General features: G+C 35.8%; 2 protein-coding genes across 13 annotated transcripts in view; one reads left to right on the top strand and one right to left on the bottom strand.

The window, feature by feature from the left end:
• The window catches only part of ERC1 (ELKS/RAB6-interacting/CAST family member 1), a 305,485-nt gene that overhangs the window by 79,960 nt on the left and 205,251 nt on the right, over window positions 1-20,274 (top strand). For 7 of the 12 annotated variants that reach the window (XM_049822645.1, XM_049822642.1, XM_049822648.1 and 4 more), the window contains exons 4-8: window positions 1,524-1,598; window positions 3,692-3,847; window positions 5,617-5,700; window positions 8,348-8,515; window positions 15,840-16,007. In XM_049822645.1, coding sequence (XP_049678602.1) covers window positions 1,524-1,598; window positions 3,692-3,847; window positions 5,617-5,700; window positions 8,348-8,515; window positions 15,840-16,007 — 651 coding nt within the window. The remainder of the gene's footprint in view (window positions 1-1,523; window positions 1,599-3,691; window positions 3,848-5,616; window positions 5,701-8,347; window positions 8,516-15,839; window positions 16,008-20,274) is intronic. The other 5 variants (XM_049822647.1, XM_049822646.1, XM_049822644.1 and 2 more) reach the window with 1 other exon arrangement.
• Window positions 1-20,274, bottom strand: part of NINJ2 (ninjurin 2) — a 307,674-nt gene that overhangs the window by 284,261 nt on the left and 3,139 nt on the right. The window lies entirely within an intron of this gene.

Here is a 20,274-nt window from a genome sequence, read left to right as displayed (position 1 = left end):
GTCAGTTGATGCATGACCAGAGGCTCTCAAGTTGTCTGTTGACTATGGGAAAAATAAATACATGTAGAGGGGTTTTCTGGTTTATTTTTTCAAGAGGTTTGTTTTTTGGTTTTTTTGTTTGTTTGTTTGTTTTGGTGGGGTTTTTTTGGTGTTTTGTTTTGTTTTTCCAGAAAATACCCCCCTACACTGTGAACATACTTGTAAAAAGAGCTTCTAAGGAAACACACAAGTACAGTATTTAAAGACAGACAAACCTTCTACTGGATTTTCTTATTATTACCATTCACAGACATCAATTTATGCAAATGGCCTTGTGCCAAATTTACGCAAAATTCTTCTTGTGGCCCTTGTCATATCACTGCACATTTCTATCTTGCTTACTTCACAGCTATGTAAAAACACTTAACAATCTTACAAGTCTCACTCAAATAATTAATCTTATAGAGCCAGTTGCATGTATGATTACCATACAAAATGTTGTCTCTTCACCATGTCCATAGAAAATACAAGTTTGTGGATGGATTTTTGGATTTGTCTTTTAGGTGTTTGAGGGGAGTGAGTGGGTGGCTAAGCTGTGTGTGTGTGCAGATATACAATTTGTTGTTAGATTAACTGATACCACAGTTCATACTCTATGGGCACCAAAGTATTTTTATGTCATATAATATTAACATTCTAACAGTATTCACATTCCTACATTTAACATTAGTGTGTGGTATAAGGACAATACTATTCTAACACAAATAATAAAAAAGTGGAATAGATACTATATTGTTTCTCCTGTATTCCCACTTGTTGGTTTGAAACCAACAATGTTATATAGTAGAACAAGTTGTTTCAACTTTCTATCATTTTATTGCTTAGCAAGCAGTTTGAAGCATGCTCGTTGTGTGAATTCTTGTCAACAGAAATAGCACGTGGACTTTTGTGTCCTCCTGTCTGTGTACTCTGAGCTTCTAGAGCAATGTGCTATCCAGTCATATGCTTCCAGCTATGTTCAAGGCCCAGTGGAGAAAGATTTTCACGATGCATAATTAAATGTTGCTACTCTGGGGTAAATAAGTTGGAAAAAGAGAGTTACCAACACAGCTGCACCCTACAGCTTGTTGAAACAGAAACCACAGCATTATTGTTTTCAGTAAGCATCTAGTCAAATAAATTATGTGGATGTCTTCCATGAGAAATTAGTAATAGTTTAGATTAGTTTAGCAGGCAGGTGATAGGGGTTTTTACTAGACTTAGCCGTCAATTCAACAGTTGATTTTGAGTAAGTAGGTAGTCAAAGATGCAGTTGCTGTTGTGCCTTTTTAACTGAGGCTGTGATTCTGTTGAATGAGCTTTCACCTACCTTTTCTTTGATATGAGAAGTGATAAAACAAAATGTATGAACTGGTAACATCAGAAAGCAGCATTGAATTATGCTATGTATTAGAAAGAGAAGCTTACAGTAATTTTTGTTTGTATTTGGTAAGTGGGACAAAATGCTCTTAGGATAACTCTTGCTTTATTTTCTGCTGGTACAGGAGATCCATCGTCGATTTGAAAATGCTCCTGACACAGCCAAGACAAAGGCTCTGCAAACCGTTATTGAGATGAAGGTAAATGATTCCATATATAGGGAGCCGTAGGGTTTGTTCTCTGGAACATGGTTATTCATATGAGAGGTGACTCTACCAAATACTATATACTTCTGTCAGTCTTCTAATTTAAAAAAACTGTATTTATTTTATACTATTTTATTATCTATTATTATTTTATTTTTTATTATTGATCAGTGAATAGACACAGCCGCTTCATGATACGGTAGAAACCTGCTTTCTGTCTGCCTGGAGCAGCATATACGGATTTCTTTCAGTTAATCGAGAGTCCATTGTATTACAAGGATGGGAATGATGTATTAGTAGGTTTTTGTGATGATGTGGGTTATTTTCTTTTTAGAGTATCAACATTTGAAATACTGCTTTGCATTCTGCTTGTCAACAAAGTTAGCAATTTGCACACTCAAAGCCCACTTAAAGAACGGGTTATATATAGCTAGGAAGATGTCTGTATGTCATTGTAAACCTAACTTTTCTAGATGAATTTGTGATTGAATTCTTAAACCATTAACTCAAGTATCTAATAGAACAATGGCAATTTGCCAAAAGCTCAGGAGCCACAAGTAGAGTGTGTGGTTTACACAGCTCTATGCAATCATATTTCCTATTGTATTGGGCCATAAAGTACATCAGACAGGGTTTGGATAAATGCAGTTAAAAAATTGGAAACTCTCTTTGCAAACTATTGTCTTCCATTTTTGTATCCCTCTTTTCTCTCTCCTTCTTTATCTGTGCCTTTTTCTTTTATTTTCCTTCTTCTTTTCTCTTTCAATTCTTTCTATTCCATCTCAATATTTTCCATAGTAATTTCCCATCTTTCTACTCTGGAGCCTTTCATTTACTGTCTTCCTTTTATTGGTCATCTTTGTGGTCCATAGTAATGAAAACTAATTGGACATCTGGTAACAATAAGCCATCTTCACTATCAAAAGAGAAACACCAGCATTTCTGGGAAATCATGTGAGTGCTAAAACAAAATACTGTTGTAAATTACAACATATCACTTCACCTTACTATCTCTCTAATTTTTTGTTGCAAAAGTCCACTTTCCCACTTTAACTTAAGCATCAAAAATTAAGCAGGAGATCTGACTAGATCTTCATAATGGTCCTTTAGAAAAATCTTCTCATGAATGAAAACCTACATGTGAAAATCTTTCATGCTTTTTTTTCACCTGTGCTTTGATTATCAGACACAAAAAAATTATGACGGATTGGCCTATGAAAGAACGGAGGATAGTTTCAAATCCTACCTGTATTTCAGGAAAGACAAAATATTTTAGAGAAATGAAATAGAAAAAATACACCACTTTAAGAGATTACAATTCATAAATACATATCCATGTTCATGAGTATGTATGAAGCTATGTGTGCTATATGAATCTGTTCTTGCTGTTCCTAACACATGAAACTTCTAAAGAAACAGTAAACCAAGTATATTGAAATCCTCTGATTGTCCTGTAAAACTGTGAGGATAATGGTAGAGTGACTTTTTTATCTTTGCAGATGCATATTTTTTAAGAATGGAAATGTTTTATATGTTGTATATGTGAGGCAGAATACTTGAAGGATCCTCTACTGCTTTATCCACTCCAAACTAGATTGTCCTCTCAAAACTAGATTGTTGCATCTTTTCCTTGCTTATGGTGCTTTTTTATGTTCTCCATTTGTGACCCCACTTAAATTACTAGTACCAACTCCCCATTTTTTTGCCATTCTTGCAGTCACATTTTGCTATTCATTCAATTAGAATTAAATTCTCTGTTTTATGCTGGCTTTGCATTACAAGGCAAACTTTTTTCATGTTGCTTTATTTATTCATCATATACTGTGTCCCTGCACCTAGCCATATTTTCTTTCAGTACTAAACTTGTTTTCCTTGAAAGGTATAAAAAAATTGGAAAATGAGTACTTGAGCACTCAGCCAGATGCTATGTAAAGAGGTGTTAACTGATTTCTGTAGGAACTTCAGGAGTAAATTCCAAGGGCAGGTACACGTCCAACAAATTATTATTTATTTTTTTTTTACTCCAGTGGTATGTTAACAAATAATCTAATTGTGTATCTTTATCTGTCTTTTCTAATCATTTTCAGGATTCAAAAATTTCTTCCATGGAGCGTGGCCTCCGGGATTTGGAAGAGGAGATTCAGATGTTGAAGTCAAATGGAGCTCTGAGCACAGAGGAACGTGAAGAGGAAATGAAGCAAATGGAGGTGTACCGTAGTCATTCCAAATTCATGAAAAATAAGGTATTGAGAAAACAAATCACAGTAGTAAGATAAACAGCTTAGCGAACAGATGAGAGACATTTTCATCCTTCAGTAAGGAGTTATGGTCTGGGTTCCCATTTAAGTGCTGGCAAACAGTATTTATTTGTATTCTGCCATGAAGTCACTAAAATAACTTAAAAATATTTAAGAGAATTTAAAATTCAAATATGAAAATATTATAATGGTGGTTCAGTAAGGTCAATGGCCAAAATTCTGCTTTTACTGTCACACTTGACTTTATTTCAGAAGGATTTTGGTTTTATCCTTAGACCATTGATGATCCATTACAATTTTAGGTTATATTTGGTCTAGACTATTTCCAAATGTAGTCTGTTGAAAAAAGTCTTTCTTTTTGCAACTGTTGTGCTGTAACCAGTAGCTCTTTTTATTATGTAAAAGCTGAAGAGAGCATGAACTGTCACTGTAATGGCTTTCCATTACACTCTCCTTCAAGTCAGAATGAAAGTAGATTGTACAACACTGGTGGTGCCAACATTAATTTATTCTGTTGGGAATACAAGACAAATACAGCAGTGAGATATGTTGATCTTCAGGTATAAAGATGGACACTGACTGCTGAATTGTCTATAGCCAAAATGTCAATTCATTCCTTGTTTCTCCCAAAAAAGTGTTTCTCAGTCTTTTAGTGGGCCCTAACATTTTCTAATAAAGATTCAGGCCACCTTGTACAGTAAATAAGTATATTGTGAGCAGTCCTGCTTTTATTAGTTAGCTTTTGCATACTCACTGCAAGCAGCATACAAATCCCTGGAACAGAGGTTGAAAAGTACTCTACTAGGTTGTCATGCTCTAACCTGGCAGGCAGCTAAACACCACACAGCCGCTCGCTCACTCCCCTCCAGAGTAACCTACTGCATTTGTCCTGCTTGAAATTATTTTTTGAAAAAAGAATGCTGGAGAAGGTTTCTTGGAGAGCGTTACTTGCCCTAAAGTAGAAACATGTAATAAGCATGTATTTCTTCCACTTCCCTCATGCCAGCTCACTGGTTGACCTCAAGATAACATCTGTTCTTTTATACTTTTGCCCTTTATCACACTGAGTTGCTTCTAGGAACTGAAGGATACCCCCTTCAAATTAAGAATGGAGAGACGGTTTTAGGACATCTTCCTTGCATCCTTTCATCTTTCCTTCTTCCCTTGTTAACAACTCCTTGATTTCCCCTTCTCCTCTACCTCTGTGCGCCTATAGATCCGTTCACCTACTCAGTTTCTGGATCTCTTTGTCTATTGTGTCTGCTCATCTATTTTCCTGCAGAAAATTTGCTCCTTTTTGATAACTATTCACTCATGACTCATAGCCAGCTCCAATCTCAATATCTTGCTGTCCTCCTTGTTTTGTAATTACACAATGTTTATTTTTTTCAGTATTGTATCGTATAGTCATCTGTGGCTGTATCTTGACAATTAACTTTATTTCTCTTAAACTGAAAAATGTCCCTTTTTCTGTCCTAATTTCCTCATGAATTCCAGTTTCAAAACCATTGGGTGAAGTGCCCCATACTTGACATATATGAACATAACCGTAACTCTACATCTTTGTTTCATAGTCAAATTCTTATCTGACATTAAACTTTTGAGAAGACTTAACGAAGAATGGAAGAGAAAATGAGTGACCAGTTTTGATCGTTCTGTTCAGTTCTTTGTCACTTTTAGTTACTTGGATTGAAACAGGCTAACTAGAAGCTGACAAATGATAAATATTTAAAAGCATAACAATGTCGTGACAGGTAGAGCAACTGAAGGAAGAGCTAAGTGCCAAAGAGGCTCAAGGGGAGGACCTGAAAAAAAGAGTGGCTGGTCTCCAGGCCGAGGTCTCTGCAGTAAGATTTATCTTTTGTGTGCAGTGGCCATTCACTGGGGCTTGCTAGCTCTCTGGCTTTCGGGGTAGCTTTTCTTCTCTTACCTTCTTTATGACTTGATATAACAGTAGAACTAACAGCCTGCTCAGCCTTGTAGCTGCCTTTTTGTTCACATGGTTTTCGTGTCCATAACATCACTCTTTAACTGAACATCTGTATTTGTTTTGTTACTGTTTTTTAATGGTATGAGCTGTTTTAGCAGTAACTTATTCTTCTCTATTGAAGCAGATTTTCAAAAGTATTCAGCACCCATTTGGGGCCAGAATTTGAAAGAGATTTTCTTTCCCTAGTAGAACAAAAATAATTTGAAAGCATGTGCTGATATCTCTTAACATTGTTTCACAAAAAATAACAAAAGCTGGATGCTGAACGCTTTTTAAAACTGATTAATTTTAGCAGCATGAATGCAGGTTATTCCTTTGCTGTGAAATTAGTGCATTTGCTGAGTGATCATAGTGTCTCACCGAGAAGAGAGATGTGAGCACTTAATGCTGTCTTAACTTCTCTTGCAACTGGGAATGGTATGCGCTGCATTCTTCCTGAAGAGCTTTAGCACATTGGCAGTGTGGGCTTACAGCTCTGAAAGGGGGTTTTCTAGAGAGAATGATCTTAGGGTGCTACTTGGGAATTTTAATGTAATGAAATGTGTTTGTGTTTAGATGAGAGCATTTCACCCAAACACAAGTATTTAGGATAAACATCTCTTCTGACATGACCCCAAAAAAGAATTAATCTTTTCAATGAAAGACCAAATTGGTTTGAGAAAGTTTTACTATAATTCAGGCTACCTACTAGTTGAAAAAGTTTGAGTCATCTGAAATTTTTATGGAGGCTTTTTTGATTACATAACTAGCAGTAAACAGTTGATCTCTTCCCAGCTGTTCTGCTGTGCCTAGCAGTATTGTGCAACTGGTTGTATTGGCCAGTAGCTGACAGCAGAAATAGTGCTGCTAACATCCATACTTTTGTATCTAATTTAAATATGTGGTGAAATAATTCTGTGGACATACTTGCTTTTAGTGAAAATATGAGAGAAACAACCTAGTATTTTTTAATTCAGTGAACAATAAACTATTGAATACTTCTATAAATTAAATTCTTCTTATACTCCTTCCCATTATTACATTTTAAAAAATTAGTTTGTGTGAGGTTTTTTTTAAGATACATGTCCTCCTTCTTCCAAACCCTTTCTTCCTTATCTCCTCATGTACGCTGTTTCACGCTGGAACACTGGAGTCCTTGATGATACACCTTTGACGCTATTTTAATACTCTTCAGTAAAGAGTTTTCTTTCTTTAAGTGCCCATTCTTGAAACAGTGTTGTCAAGATAAAACCACATTTACCCAAGCTTTTCCTCTGTTATTTCTACTAGTATGTGCTTTTAGTCTAATTAAAAATAAAAATTAAAAAATTGTAAATTATAGCTTATTTCAGTTTAATTTTGTTCTTGACACATTCCCAAAAAATGGAGGATGACCTGGACAATTTTTTTAGTTCGTGATGTCCTTCAATTTCTGTTTTGAAGTGTTGGACAACATACTTCTGGGATTGAGGGATTTGGGGGTTTTAGTGTCCCAAACAAAATTGTTCAAGTTAAAAAAGGGAAAACTGTTTAGAGATATGTCCACCTCTGCTATATAATACGTAAAACTAAATATTGCTATTTTATTCTGTAGATGTATCAGAGACAAACCAGAAGGTTGGTTATAAACTTGGACATAAGTCTACATTTAGACTTCCCTGTCTTCTTCAATAAAAAAAAAGTTTTTCTTCAGATTTACATCAAAATTTTCTGGGGTGATAACTGAACTTAGAATGAGATTTCATCTCATTTCAATGCTTTACTTTTAACATTTCTAACTGTTTGCCTTTTAAAATGATAATCCAACCTACATTTGTTAAAATAAATTGGCATTTCTGTACTGATATAATTCACTAAATTAAATCTAGGAAATTGCTCTCAGCAAAGTGCAATTCCACAAATAGTTTTCATGTTGTTTTGATGTATATTTGCATCTGCTTTAAGAAGCTTTCATAAATTAAAAGGTATTTCTTAGAAGATTGAAACGCTGGTTTTGTAAATAGTGGGAAAAGTAAAGGTGTTTTTACGTACTCTGTGAGCGTGAAGCTGGATTGATAGATGGAGAGATGGACGGAAACTCGCTGGTTTGACATTTCAAAGCAAACAACATGCTTCTGAAAGAGACCAGTAGGTATATGATCTTTTCTGACATTGTAAGGTAAGGGTACTTTCTCATTACAGTTCTGCTTCATCTTCATTAAAAACTTATCCCTGCTAAGTAACTGGTTTTGGTCAGTCCTTTGAAAGATGACTAAGAATAGACTGACTCTGTTAAAAAGAACCTTTCTTGAAAAATTTATGTTATTGCTCACCCCCCCCAGCTTTTTCCTTGTATCTTTTGCTCATGACACAAATTTTTGCTGGCCTTCCATTCAAGATAACTGAAGGCTTCACAATTCTGTGGGTTAAGTGTAGAGTATTGTACTGTTTGTTGGTAGTTATGTGAATTTATAGTTATTTTTGTAAGGAAGCTATAAATTATTTTTTCCTTTGCCCGTCTTTTCTTTCTTTTTCAGATTGGTCAGGTGAAACAGGAGCTGTCACGCAAAGACACTGAGTTGCTGGCCTTGCAGACTAAGCTGGAGACCCTCACAAATCAGTTCTCTGACAGCAAGCAGCATATTGAAGTTCTGAAAGAGTCTCTTACAGCTAAAGAGCAAAGAGCTGCCATCCTGCAGACAGAGGTGAAATAGGCAATTCTGTACTTACTGACTTTTCATAGAGAAAGAGATTAAAAGCTCTCTTTCTTTTCTTCTTGCTTAGGTTATACAATCCCATAGCCATTCAATATTGCTTGTTGTGAGCACATTGTATCTTTGATTATATGTTTGATTCTCTAGGCCAGGGGGCAAATGTGTGTGTATAAGTGCACGCATATTCCTGTGGATGAATACACACTTGTACGACATTCTCCACTAACATCCAGTCACTAATACTATTTTTCCTAGGCACAGATAAATTGGTAGTTGCAATGCCTGTGCTGGGGGGATTTATTTTCAATGACCTTGTAGCTAAAAGAGAGCAGAGAAAGGAAGAGCATTCCAGTAGTATACAACTCACTGAGGCTTCACTACTACTGTCAGCATGTACAGGCATTCTTGTCTGTAAGCCTGTGCTTACACCTGAAATACAGACTTTCATGTTTTATAATGCATATTCCAAGATAAAGGAAAAATACTTCCAAAACTGTGTTTTGATAACTAATGCTTAATAAATTCCCATATTATGCAAGACACAAGTGTATATCTGAACACCAAATGGATAATAAATATAGCATAAATTTATTACTTCTGGACCTTCTTGCAGAACAAGCATGAAATGTGTGAAGACAGCATTTCAGTCCCCTGGCTTGGAAGATTGTAGTGTTAGTAGAAGTCCAAAAGATGGCGGTCATGCATCAAAAAATATTTGTGTTATTACAGCTAAAACAGCAAAAAGCCAAAGGAGCTGTGAAATAGGCATGCAGAAAATTTGTGGGTAACACTGGTAGAAAGATTCCATATTACAAAAGTGTAAGAGAATTTACTTGAACTTTTTACTCTCATGTAGCTTTCCCTTAGCCATGTTCAGTGAATCTATGGGTGCACATGGCCTTGTCCACATGCAGAAGTCAAGTTACTTAAAATAAATATCTTTTATTGTTCTAAGATGGCTTTTCTGATTATTTTCAGATTTATGTAGAAGTTGAAATTGCATTAGTTGGTATAACTGTGAAAGTGTGGTAGTTTATAATCATAAATTTCTTGTTAAATTTGTTCATTCTTTTTTGCTACTCAGAAATGTACCCTAGATTTCTACATGTTTATTTTTAAAAATATTTACATTTCAGAATAAAATGGAAGTAGATATTAGGTAAATAAACATTTTAAAATGTAAATTCCAGGCTTTGATCCATTACAGTGATTGAAAAGAATATAGATATATTAAATCACTGTGCAGTATTGTGACAAACCTACAAATCTAGAAACACATTTCTCTTCTTACTTTTGAATAATAAAAAGCAGTACTTTTCTGCCCATGAGAGATGAGGTTCTTGAAAGAATGTATTTATTAACAAGTTAAAAGACTTCAGTAGATAATTTCAGCTGTTATGGTAGGTAAACATTCAAATAAAACATACAGAGTGTAAACAAAATACTTTAAACCAAAAAGACTTGGTTATATACCGGTGATAGATACTCTTGATAGTTATTCAGCACATTTTGATTTGATTTTAGCTGAAAGCCAAAGTAGTTTTTTAATACAGAAAATTATTTTACTCTTAAACTTATAATATTACTAAATAATTATTGAGAATATTTGTTCTTCCCTGGGTTCTTCCAAATGCGAGGCTCATATAGCACCACAATACAAAACTACAATGGATTCTTCCTCCAAAATGTGCAAACTCTTTTTTACTAATAAAAAGTGGCTGAAAGGCAGGGGGTGCCGGGGAAGAGACAGAGATTTTCTACTTACTGCTTTTAGGTTATTCACGTAGTTTGCTTCCAGATATTGTAAGTGAAATGTAACAACTACGGTAACAGTGAAAGATGATTTTCTGTCTGTCTTTCAGTAAGGAGTTGCTGTGGAGCTAAAACATTAACGATACTGTTTTAGAATGCTGTTTGTATGATAGATTTAATGGGTTCAATACAGTCTAGCATGTTCTCCACAGTAAGATGTAGCAATCTGGTATGGCTCTAACACAGAGAGTTGTTGACTGTCAGGCGATTCCATTATATCAGAGTAGATATTTAGAGTGATCCATTTATGTTCCTGAGAATTTTTATGTAATTCCAAGAAGAGATTTATACTTTTTGAGATAGTCACCACTTTTTCATACTTGCTGATGTTTTTGACAGAAAGATCATAAATCATCATATACAGTTACCGTTCTTCTGTTTTCACAAGTGATCCTCTCAAGTATAAGATTGAAACACATTGATAAAATACAGCATTGAGATGTTTGTTGTTGCATCCTGTGATGCATTTGGGTTTTTTTAAGGAAAAGGTATCTTTCTATACAAGAATTTTCACTGGGAATAGGATAGGAATGTGAGATCCTGCCTGGCCTCACTTGTTGACAGCACTGGTCAATGTTAAAACATAACTAGCTTCTCTCAAGACACCTAGACAGAGTTGTGAGGAGGAAGAGAGGTACGTTTTCTGTCATATACTGGCAGACATCTTCATAGGGGATTGGTATTTTAAAGTCATATTTAAATAAACATTTTGAGAGAAAAGAGCATACCTTCATAAGCCTCTGCCTTTCAGTCTTCTGTTAAAGAGGGACTGCAGGTAGGTGGGGAAAAGATGTTGGTATAGCATCTCAGAAATGGATTTGTCATCTGCCATGCTAGAACTGCAAAGAACAGTGAACTGTTTGTGGGGTGTTTATCTTGAGGGCTATTGGATGGAGAGGATATTACGGTTAATTTTTCAATTTGTGAAGGAACCTTTAAAAATAGCTCTAAAAATGTACAAACTCTTTGTAAACAAAACAAAAAATAAGTCAATATTTATTTTGGAATTAAGGCCTCACCCATATAAAGTTTGTGTTTTGCCCAATGACCTCTTCAGCTTAGGTCAGTGCCAGAAGGTATGTGGCTTCAGTGGGAGGTTAAATTAATCAGTGAGAACATTCCCCCTCATTTTTGCATACTGCCCAAGCTGGCATGGTTCTGTAATTGGTCTGTTGTTCCATATGGTAAATTCAGGTTAATATTCAATAGGAAAAATTAATCCAGTCCACTGGTAGTATTTTATTTGCTCTGGATGTCTCAGTAAAACATGAAATTCTCTAGGGGTCTGTCTTTATTTGGGATTATACTGGCATTTTGAAACTATAATAAGTAGATTGTCCTGAATAAGAAATAGTTAGGGAGTGGATCATGTTTAGTGATGTTTAGATGTGCAAACGGGAGCTGGGTGTCTCTAACAAGACTTCTTAGCACCAGCTACATGAAGACCTATGCTGACACCTGCAAACATTAAGCTCAGCTCACAGGAGTGAGTTCACCATGTTTGGGTATTTAATGCCTTGTGCTAGAGATGGTGGAAGAACAGTTGAACTGATTTCTGACCTGAGCAGGCCCTGGAATTGGTACATCTGTCCTGCACTGAGTTTATAACCCCTAGCAAAAACCAAACAGGCTCTGCACAAAGCCAGGTGTGTATGCCTCTGCCCTATGGCATAGTCATGTAATCTAAATTGTCCAGATAACTGGGTGTTGTATGTTCATAAAGAATTCACTCTCAATTTTCTACAGACCATGCTGGATATTGCTGCAATTTGTATAAGAAGGTGAAGAGTCAACTCTAATGTAATTAATAAGATAGGTCAATGTCAAATATAGAGAATTAAGTCTTGTGCACTACCACTGCATTCAAAATCAGTCAGTAAACATAGCTTTAAGTCTTAATTACAGCCTATGCTTATTAGGAAAACAGCTTAACTCTTTTTTGTGTTATATGATATGTTTGCAAGATAGTAATAGAATGTCAGAAAACTGATCCTTTTTAAACTGTACTTATTTCAGGTACTTGGAGATTTCAGATGGCAGTATCTACAGTAGGATAAAAGCAACTTTCACCTCACATACCGAATATAATTTTGTGTCTTCCTCTGTGCATTTCTCAATTATCATTGAATTCTGAGTGCTGACATAGATAGAATTACTTCAACATCTACTTTTAAAAGTAGCTGGCTCTTGTTAGAAACCATAGCAGGCTCTAAACACATATTTCAGGACTGATATTCTGTTTTTTCCTTTTGCTGCCATTAATGTAGTCATACCAACAGAGAATAAAAATTTTGAATTTTGCCATTACAGAGAAATCGGGGCTTGGATATAACACAAGGGAGATTGTACCTTCTGATATAACTGAATGGAGTATGGCTTGGTTCACTGATCTAAATCAATAGTTCAGCCATGGTTTGAACAGATGGCAGGTAGATGGGAAGAATCACTCAGTCTCGGGAAAAGAGTAGAGCACTTTTTTTTCTAGGCATCGCTGACATCTTCTTAAACTGGAGTGGGAATCACCAGTGTCATAATACACTGACTGCTGCTGTACAGTGGAGATGATGGTAAAAATGAGAAAAAACGTGTGCAACCTAAGTCCTGTTGACTCAAGCTCCTGAGTCAGTTCTGAAACTCACTGTGGACTTGTGAGCATTTTAGTGATTTCCCTAAACTATAAGTTGGGAATATTCTGGAAGCTAAGATTTTAAAAAAGACTTGAGAATAAATTTAAAATAAATATTATGTCATTTATTGTGTTTATTCTGGTAGTCATTGGAGCTACTAATGTACTAGTTTTTCTTAGAAATTTGGAATTGTACATGCTTAATGTGTGGCTATACATACTAGGAACAGAGTTATAGAGTATTATTTACTGCTACTGGAAAATTCTGTGAAGACAGATCAATGGTTCCCAACACAGTTTTTCATACATTGTTCTTACAGTAAAGAAATGTGAGTCTTCTGTATGGTAGCCTACTGAAGAGAGGTACCTGTTGTACCTGTACCTAGGAAGGCTATTGTGTTGAAGGTGGCAACAAATGTGCTTATTTTGCTAAAGCTTTGTTGGAAATTGGATGGTATGTGCAGGTCAAGTTAACAAGCCCATTGTTATACGAAGGACTAGCAGTTGCCTGAGCTGTACTGTAAGATTTTACTTGCCATGCATAATTAAAGACATGGCAGTCTATTACTGTGAAAGCAGTTAGGTTAACCCAGGGTTAAGACAACATCATCCAAGACACAGAAGTCAGGAGAAGGAGCGTCAGCACCTCAGTAGCTGTTTGCCTAGTCGTTTCCATGTGCAGAGAAAATCTTAAGATGACTTTGTTGAAGTTGGCATCACCTGACTCCCACAGACCTCAATTCTTGTCACCGTGGGAGGATGCCATACATAAACTGAGCTGACATGAATAAATAAGTGCAGTGTTCTGCCAGGAATAGTGCTAAGGTGATGATTGTGTGTCCTGCCAGCCTTTGAAAATACTCTTGAAAGTGTTTTCTGTGGTTTCCTAGGCAGACACCTCACACAAATAAAACCAGGAATGCAGTTTACCCCAAACCATAAGCTAATACAGAGTTCAAGGAGAATAATCAATCAGAAAATGGAAGGCATTCTGTGGATAAATTTCTGTTTGCAGATGTTCTCTTTTCACTTAATACTGTGCTGTAGGCATCTAGCCTGTCTCAAATGTTTTGCAACACAACTGTTGAGACTATGTGGATTTTCTTGTGAGGGAGATTTTCAGTTTCCCTTCAAGAATTAATAAAAGTGACTCTTAGCTTTAATACTAGAGGTATCCAGAGGAGAACATACCTAATCGAGCTATAAAACTGTGTGGTTTTAAAAAGAAGACAAAGCCTTATCCACCTGCTAAACTTTCATTACAAACACTAGCAATCCTATAAATCATATTTGGGCAGTACCTGGTACTCTAATATCACTGCAGAATATACTCCGTGCCCCACTTGCTGGGTGAGAGGTCAGGAATGTGATTTTAATAACGTATGTGTAAGTGAGAAGGCTCCAGACATAGAGGTGGCAGTGGGATTGCAGTGCTGATGGGGAGAGCAGGGCAGTTCTTTTCCCTACTGACAAGTGCTTATTGCTCTGCGTAAAAGGAATCGGACAAAACAGCAAAGGATTTTATGGGTGTAACATACGGTAAATGTAGAGCCTTAGAGGCAACTTTTCCATTAGCAAATCGAAATAAAGTGGAATTAGAATAACACATTAAAACTAAATGTTGCTCAAAATACCATAAGCATGATGACTGCCTAAATTCTTTCCCTAGCTGGAGTTGTCCCAGTCATCTTTTCACTTCATGCCCTGTTAGCCTATGTTGTACAGAAGGACCAAGGAATTCATTGATCACCCTGTTTACTCTGTGTGACTGATGTCCTGTAATGGATTCAGCTAACAGGAACCAAATCTGATACTGTCAAATAAGATTAGCAGCCAAGCTGGCAGATTTGAGCTCTCTCTGAATGCCGAGGGGATAGGGGTCAGTGGGTTTCTTTTGGTCTCTTGAGCAGGTTGGTGGTGTTGGATTTCGTATTCCACAATGGTCTTTGAGATTAGTCTGTGCTCTGTGGTGACCTTATTCTTCTCATCAAATTTATATTCAGATAGCTCTGATTCCTTCTCCTATTTCTTTTGTCTTGTGAGCTCTGTGTTTCATTTGTGTAGGGGAAATGCAGAAGGAAAAGCAAAAGCTTCTCAACATGCAGTTTTGAAGTTTGAGGATACCATAGAATTCCCAGAGTGTGTTTCTAAATTTATTGAGGCCATGGGACCTCTAAGTATGTTTATGTGTCCAAATTGCACCCATGATATGCTGTACTGGGTCATTTGTTTCATTTTATCTTTAATATAAAACTGCATGTGACTGAAAACGCATGTTACGTTTAAACTATTATGTTGCTATTTAAGCCAAAATATTCTTAGCCATCCTAAGGTAACCTTCTTTCCTGTTTTGATCTGCAGTGGCTGTAAAGACCTCTGCTTTTATCACCTCCAGGCTCAGCTAATACTCTGATTAAAACCTAGACAATAAAGTGACTGTTTGGTACTAAGAGTCAATGTTTAAATCTCTGAACATTAGTAATGTTTCAAATGAAGGGATCAGTTTTGCTACGTATGAGTGAACTTCTCAATAACACATTGCGTTGGCTTCTACTTTGAGGAAGCATATTCCAGACTTGCATCTTATAAGACTGAGTTATGTCAGAAGTATGATTTGAGATTTTCCAAGGAGCATTAGTTTCATATAATTTGGGAATAAAACATTTGATTATTTTTACTGTTGAGTCTCCTACCACTTGTGATAACTGTTTCATCACAAGCTTATGCATGTTGAAGTCTTAAAGTGAGGGATGTTAGTTTTCTGAATCTGTTTGTAATTTGACAGCACTCACTCCCTTGTGGAAGCGTAGTTTAACTTTTCTAAAATTTCTCTCCTTCAGTGCTAAATAAACTCTGTTTCTGCACATCTGAATCTAGGTGGATGCATTACGATTACGTCTAGAAGAGAAGGAGACTATGCTAAATAAGAAGACAAAGCAGATTCAGGAGATGGCAGAGGAGAAGGGCACTCAAGCAGGAGAGATCCATGACCTCAAGGACATGTTAGAGGTGAAGGAACGCAAAGTTAATGTTCTTCAGAAGAAGGTAAGGTTGTAGAGTTCTAAGTCAGATACACATCTCTGATGCATCTTGATTTCCAAGTCTGTCAAAAAGTCTGAACTAGAATTTACATCTGGGAGATTAATGATTGAGTCCATTCATGAAATGGGAAGGTGGCGAATAATGAATTTCAGTTTGAAGTTTTGAAGAAAAAAAATAGAATTCAAAGCAGAGGTTGTTGCCTTTCAGTGGTTGCATGTGCTGCTGCTTCTGCTTCTGTTTCACTATTGACAATGACTGAAGTATTTGTAGGAGGGCACATCATCTGAAAAACCAATCCTTTCATACCCACCACCTTAACAAAGGCACTGGTGACTATGACTTCAGTATGTGACTAAGTGAATGAGGGGTTGTATCCGTAGAAGCAATTAGGATGATTCCTCTGTAACTTACTGAGAAAAGTTCAGGAAGAACTTTGTATAACTTTCATTAGACATGCTGTTTTATTGTACTTAATATTTCTTGGGAACTGCTAGAATAGGATAATCAGGGTTCAGACTGTCCTGCATATCTTTCTGGATAAGAAAATGTAAACCTTATCAGTGAAATGGGGGAGGTCTGGATAAGAAAAAGTAGACCCTGTCAGAGAAATTACAGAGGTTTCCCAAAGGGCATTGAGTCCTAGGGCAATGAATGTCATTATGGATGATCGTGTGCAAATTGCACACAATACATCCCAAATTGCTGCTACACGTGGTAAGAAGAGACATATGGATATATTGCAATAAATTTTAATTTACAGAATATTGTTTCCTCTGTATCTTTAGAGAAGCTGCTCTTGGAGCTTGTATTCAATTTATTAGGCTGTGAATGCATTGGGGTGGGGTTTTTTTCCTAGACCTTTAAGCAATTCGGTGCAATTCTTGTGATTTTAATAGTTCAGAATACTGATTAATTTCTGATGCCTGGCCAATACCTTTTCTTCTAGTATATAGCTATGAATCATGAGGGTTTAGGTCATGTTCAGTTCTGTTACAGCAAACGTCATGCAGGAATGGAAGTTCAGGCATGGAGTTTAGCTATAAATAAGTCATTAATAATTCTGGAACAGAGCCCTAATTCCCAGTCTCATTTTTTGACTGTTCATCTTTTTAGAAACACTTACAGATTTCTAATTTTTGTGCTGTGCTTTCTGTTTGTTTTCAAAATTGGTTGTGCACACTCCAAACGTTGATTGAGATTGCAGCTGAATGTTTAACCAAGAAGCAGGGAATCTGACATTTGCGTAAAGTTAAATGTCAGTGAGGTTGTTTTACTTCCATTTACTCTTACACTGTTTTTTCACATTTTCTTTTTTCGCTCTGTTTAACTCTTTAAGATGATCTTTCATTGGTTCATTTATGGGCAGTGCTAAAGGTTCTCTTTTTACTCATTTTTTATACTTGTTTTCTTGAGACCACTGTAATCCATATTAAGACAGTTTCATCTTGTCTCTTCATGTGGCTAGCCTATTTTTTGAGGTTCATTTGCTGCTGCTTTCAAGTAAAAGTACCTCATCACTTCAGATTGGAAAGTAAGGTCCCAGGCTTTTAGATGTAAAGGTTTTGAGGTCTTGTTCTCCTAGATAGCTTAACAGAGGATAGCGCTACCATAATAAACTGCAATTTGAGTTGTTTTGTAAACCTGTCTCTGAGCTTCTTAAACAAAAAAACATATAACCTATCTGTAGAAAAATATCTATTTCCTGCTGCTAACTAGAATCACATGTAGAGATTTGAATTTGCTTCAGCCTTGAAGTTGTTGGAACTATTTCCTTTAACATGAACGTTTAAATTTTGAGGTTTTTAAATCCAAAGATTATTTTTTCAGTTTCTATAACTAGCAAATCTAAAATATTTTTATGGAGAATCCAGCTGACAGTACTTTTATCTGAGATTTGTGGTGCAATGTGGAATTTCTTTTTACTTTTTCGTATAGCCTAGGATAAATGAGCACAAAATCGGTCCTTTAAAGTTTTAGGATTGATGTCTTTAAATGAATTTTTTAATTGGTTCTCTAGACCTGGAATCTAAGACTAGGTTAGGATTTTCTATAGATTGAGCTTTGCGTTTTCTTGTTCTCTTAGCACTTTTCCACAGAAAAGCAGAGCTTTAGAAAATAGCTAAGGAAGGACAGGTCTGATTTTCTCTATATCCTGTGGAAGTCATGAGGACTTGCATAAAATCTGGTTTGGGTGCTAGAGAAAATGATGAAGTCTCATTTTTATCTGATATATGTGGCTGTTCTTTTTTAACTGTACAGATAGCTATTTCTGCCTGGAAGTTTAGAAGCCTGTAGCTCCTCTCATGTAAATTTTTTCTCTTAAAGCTTGTGAACTGTGCTTTACTTTTTCTTTTTTGCATTTCTAGAATGAACCTTCTTATGAAAGTGCACAGCCTGTTTTCTGCTTTATCCAAGTACTGTCTTTCAGACCTTCCAGGACAGTTCAGAATTTTATTGTCATTTAAAAAAGAAGTGCAGCCTTTAAACTTTTGCCTTCATGCACAGTAGTCTTTTTATTCCTCTGATTATAAACTGGTATGTTCAGAAAGACCCAGGTTCTAATCTGCATATTCTAATTGAAGATCTGGATGGTACAGTTTAAAGTATCTTCAGAGGTCATAGATAGTATATATATTTTTTTATTATTATTATTATTTTTTTAACTCGCTTAGTTATCTGATATTAAATGCTTGGTTTAAGTTTATCAACATGATTTAAGTGGTATTTGGGCATTTTAATTGAATACAGTGAAAGTCTATGAAAGACGTGGTATGAAAAAAACTTTTCCTCTGGTGTAGCATTAAGAAATATTTTTCTACGGATGTTTGGAAGCAGCAGCAGCCTTGCAGTTGTGAAGAGGTACAGGGTACAGTTGTTGGCATGCTGAAGGAATTTAACCAAATTAAGAATTGGATTAGTAGATACTATTCAATCAGTTTTTACCAAGTACTCTTCCCTCAGCATATACTCAGATTTGAGGATATTTTTGAAGTGGGTACTCTAAAGAACTGAATTTTGAACACTAATATTTTTTTTAATGTTAGGTAAAAGGAAAATTTGTAACAAAAGCTAAAATCATAAAGATGTTGAAAAGAAAAGAATTCACTGAAAAATCATTAACTTGCATAACTTACCCATTTAGGAGAAGTTGTTTACTTTTTTTTTTTAAGTAAAAAGTAGAGAAGAGAGAGATTGTCTTGACTAGTAATATAGCTATAACCAAATGATATAAGGATATGCTGGGCATTCGGACTTCTGTTCATAATTTTTTTTAATTTTTGTGACTGTTTTAGATGTGTAATCACTTATTCTGGTGACACTGACAATAAATTCTTTGGTGTGGTGCCCAAAACTGTGCTATACTAAATTTCTGCACTTTCTGTTGTTGAAACAAAAACTATTTAAAATGCACCCTTTACTGTTGGGTCTCTGTTTGGATTCATTGATGCAGGCCACAGCATAGTTTGTTTTATGAACTATTAATATCATTGTTGTATTCATTAAAGGTGGTGAACTAGAAAGTATACTTTCTGGTCATTCTAAAATCCAGGTGAAGAAACTCATGAAAGTTTATTGGCTGATTCGAGATCGAATAAAAGACACAGAAGAAGATTATGAGCAACAAAGATCTGAAAAATTAACATGACAATTGGCATCACTACTGATATCCAGTAGGTACCAAAATACATTTTCCAGGTGCTGAGGAAACCACAAGATTCACATTTTAAATTCTGGTATCCTTCTAGTTCTAAGCTTCTACAGGAATGCTGCTTGGTAGCACCTTTATTTGAGACAATAGAAATAGGGCAAATGCTAGAGATTTGGAGACTACAGAAATGAGTTTTAGCTTTATGTCTGAAAATTTAATGCAAAAACTGTTTTCTAGCTAGAGCTTCAGGACTTTTTTTTTCCTCATTTCATTGAAAATAAATCTTGCATAAAATCTCATTTTAAGTTGTTAGAACTCCAGGCAAGGCTGAGAATGTCAGAAAATAAAACAGGGACCATGCTGGGCAAATTTGAAACCAAAACCTGAAAAACATTAAATTATGCTTCATTATTCTCTTTGCCACATCTGTCTTTGTGTGCTGGTAGACCAGGATGAAAAGGAATAGAAAAAAAAAAATAATCAATACTTTGCAATCAAAGCATTTTAGAGAAATAGCATTTGGGACAAAAGATAAGTAACAGTTACCCTGAAAGAAAGAAAAAAGCAGTGAATTGATCACCCTTGCTTTAGGGGAGGTCATATTGTGTCTTGTGGAGGGGG

The sequence above is a fragment of the Accipiter gentilis genome, chromosome 18, assembly GCF_929443795.1.
Source record: "Accipiter gentilis chromosome 18, bAccGen1.1, whole genome shotgun sequence".
Lineage (NCBI taxonomy): Eukaryota > Metazoa > Chordata > Aves > Accipitriformes > Accipitridae > Astur > Astur gentilis.
Note: the sequence above shows the minus strand (reverse complement) of the source record. Positions and strands in the feature narration are given on the sequence as shown.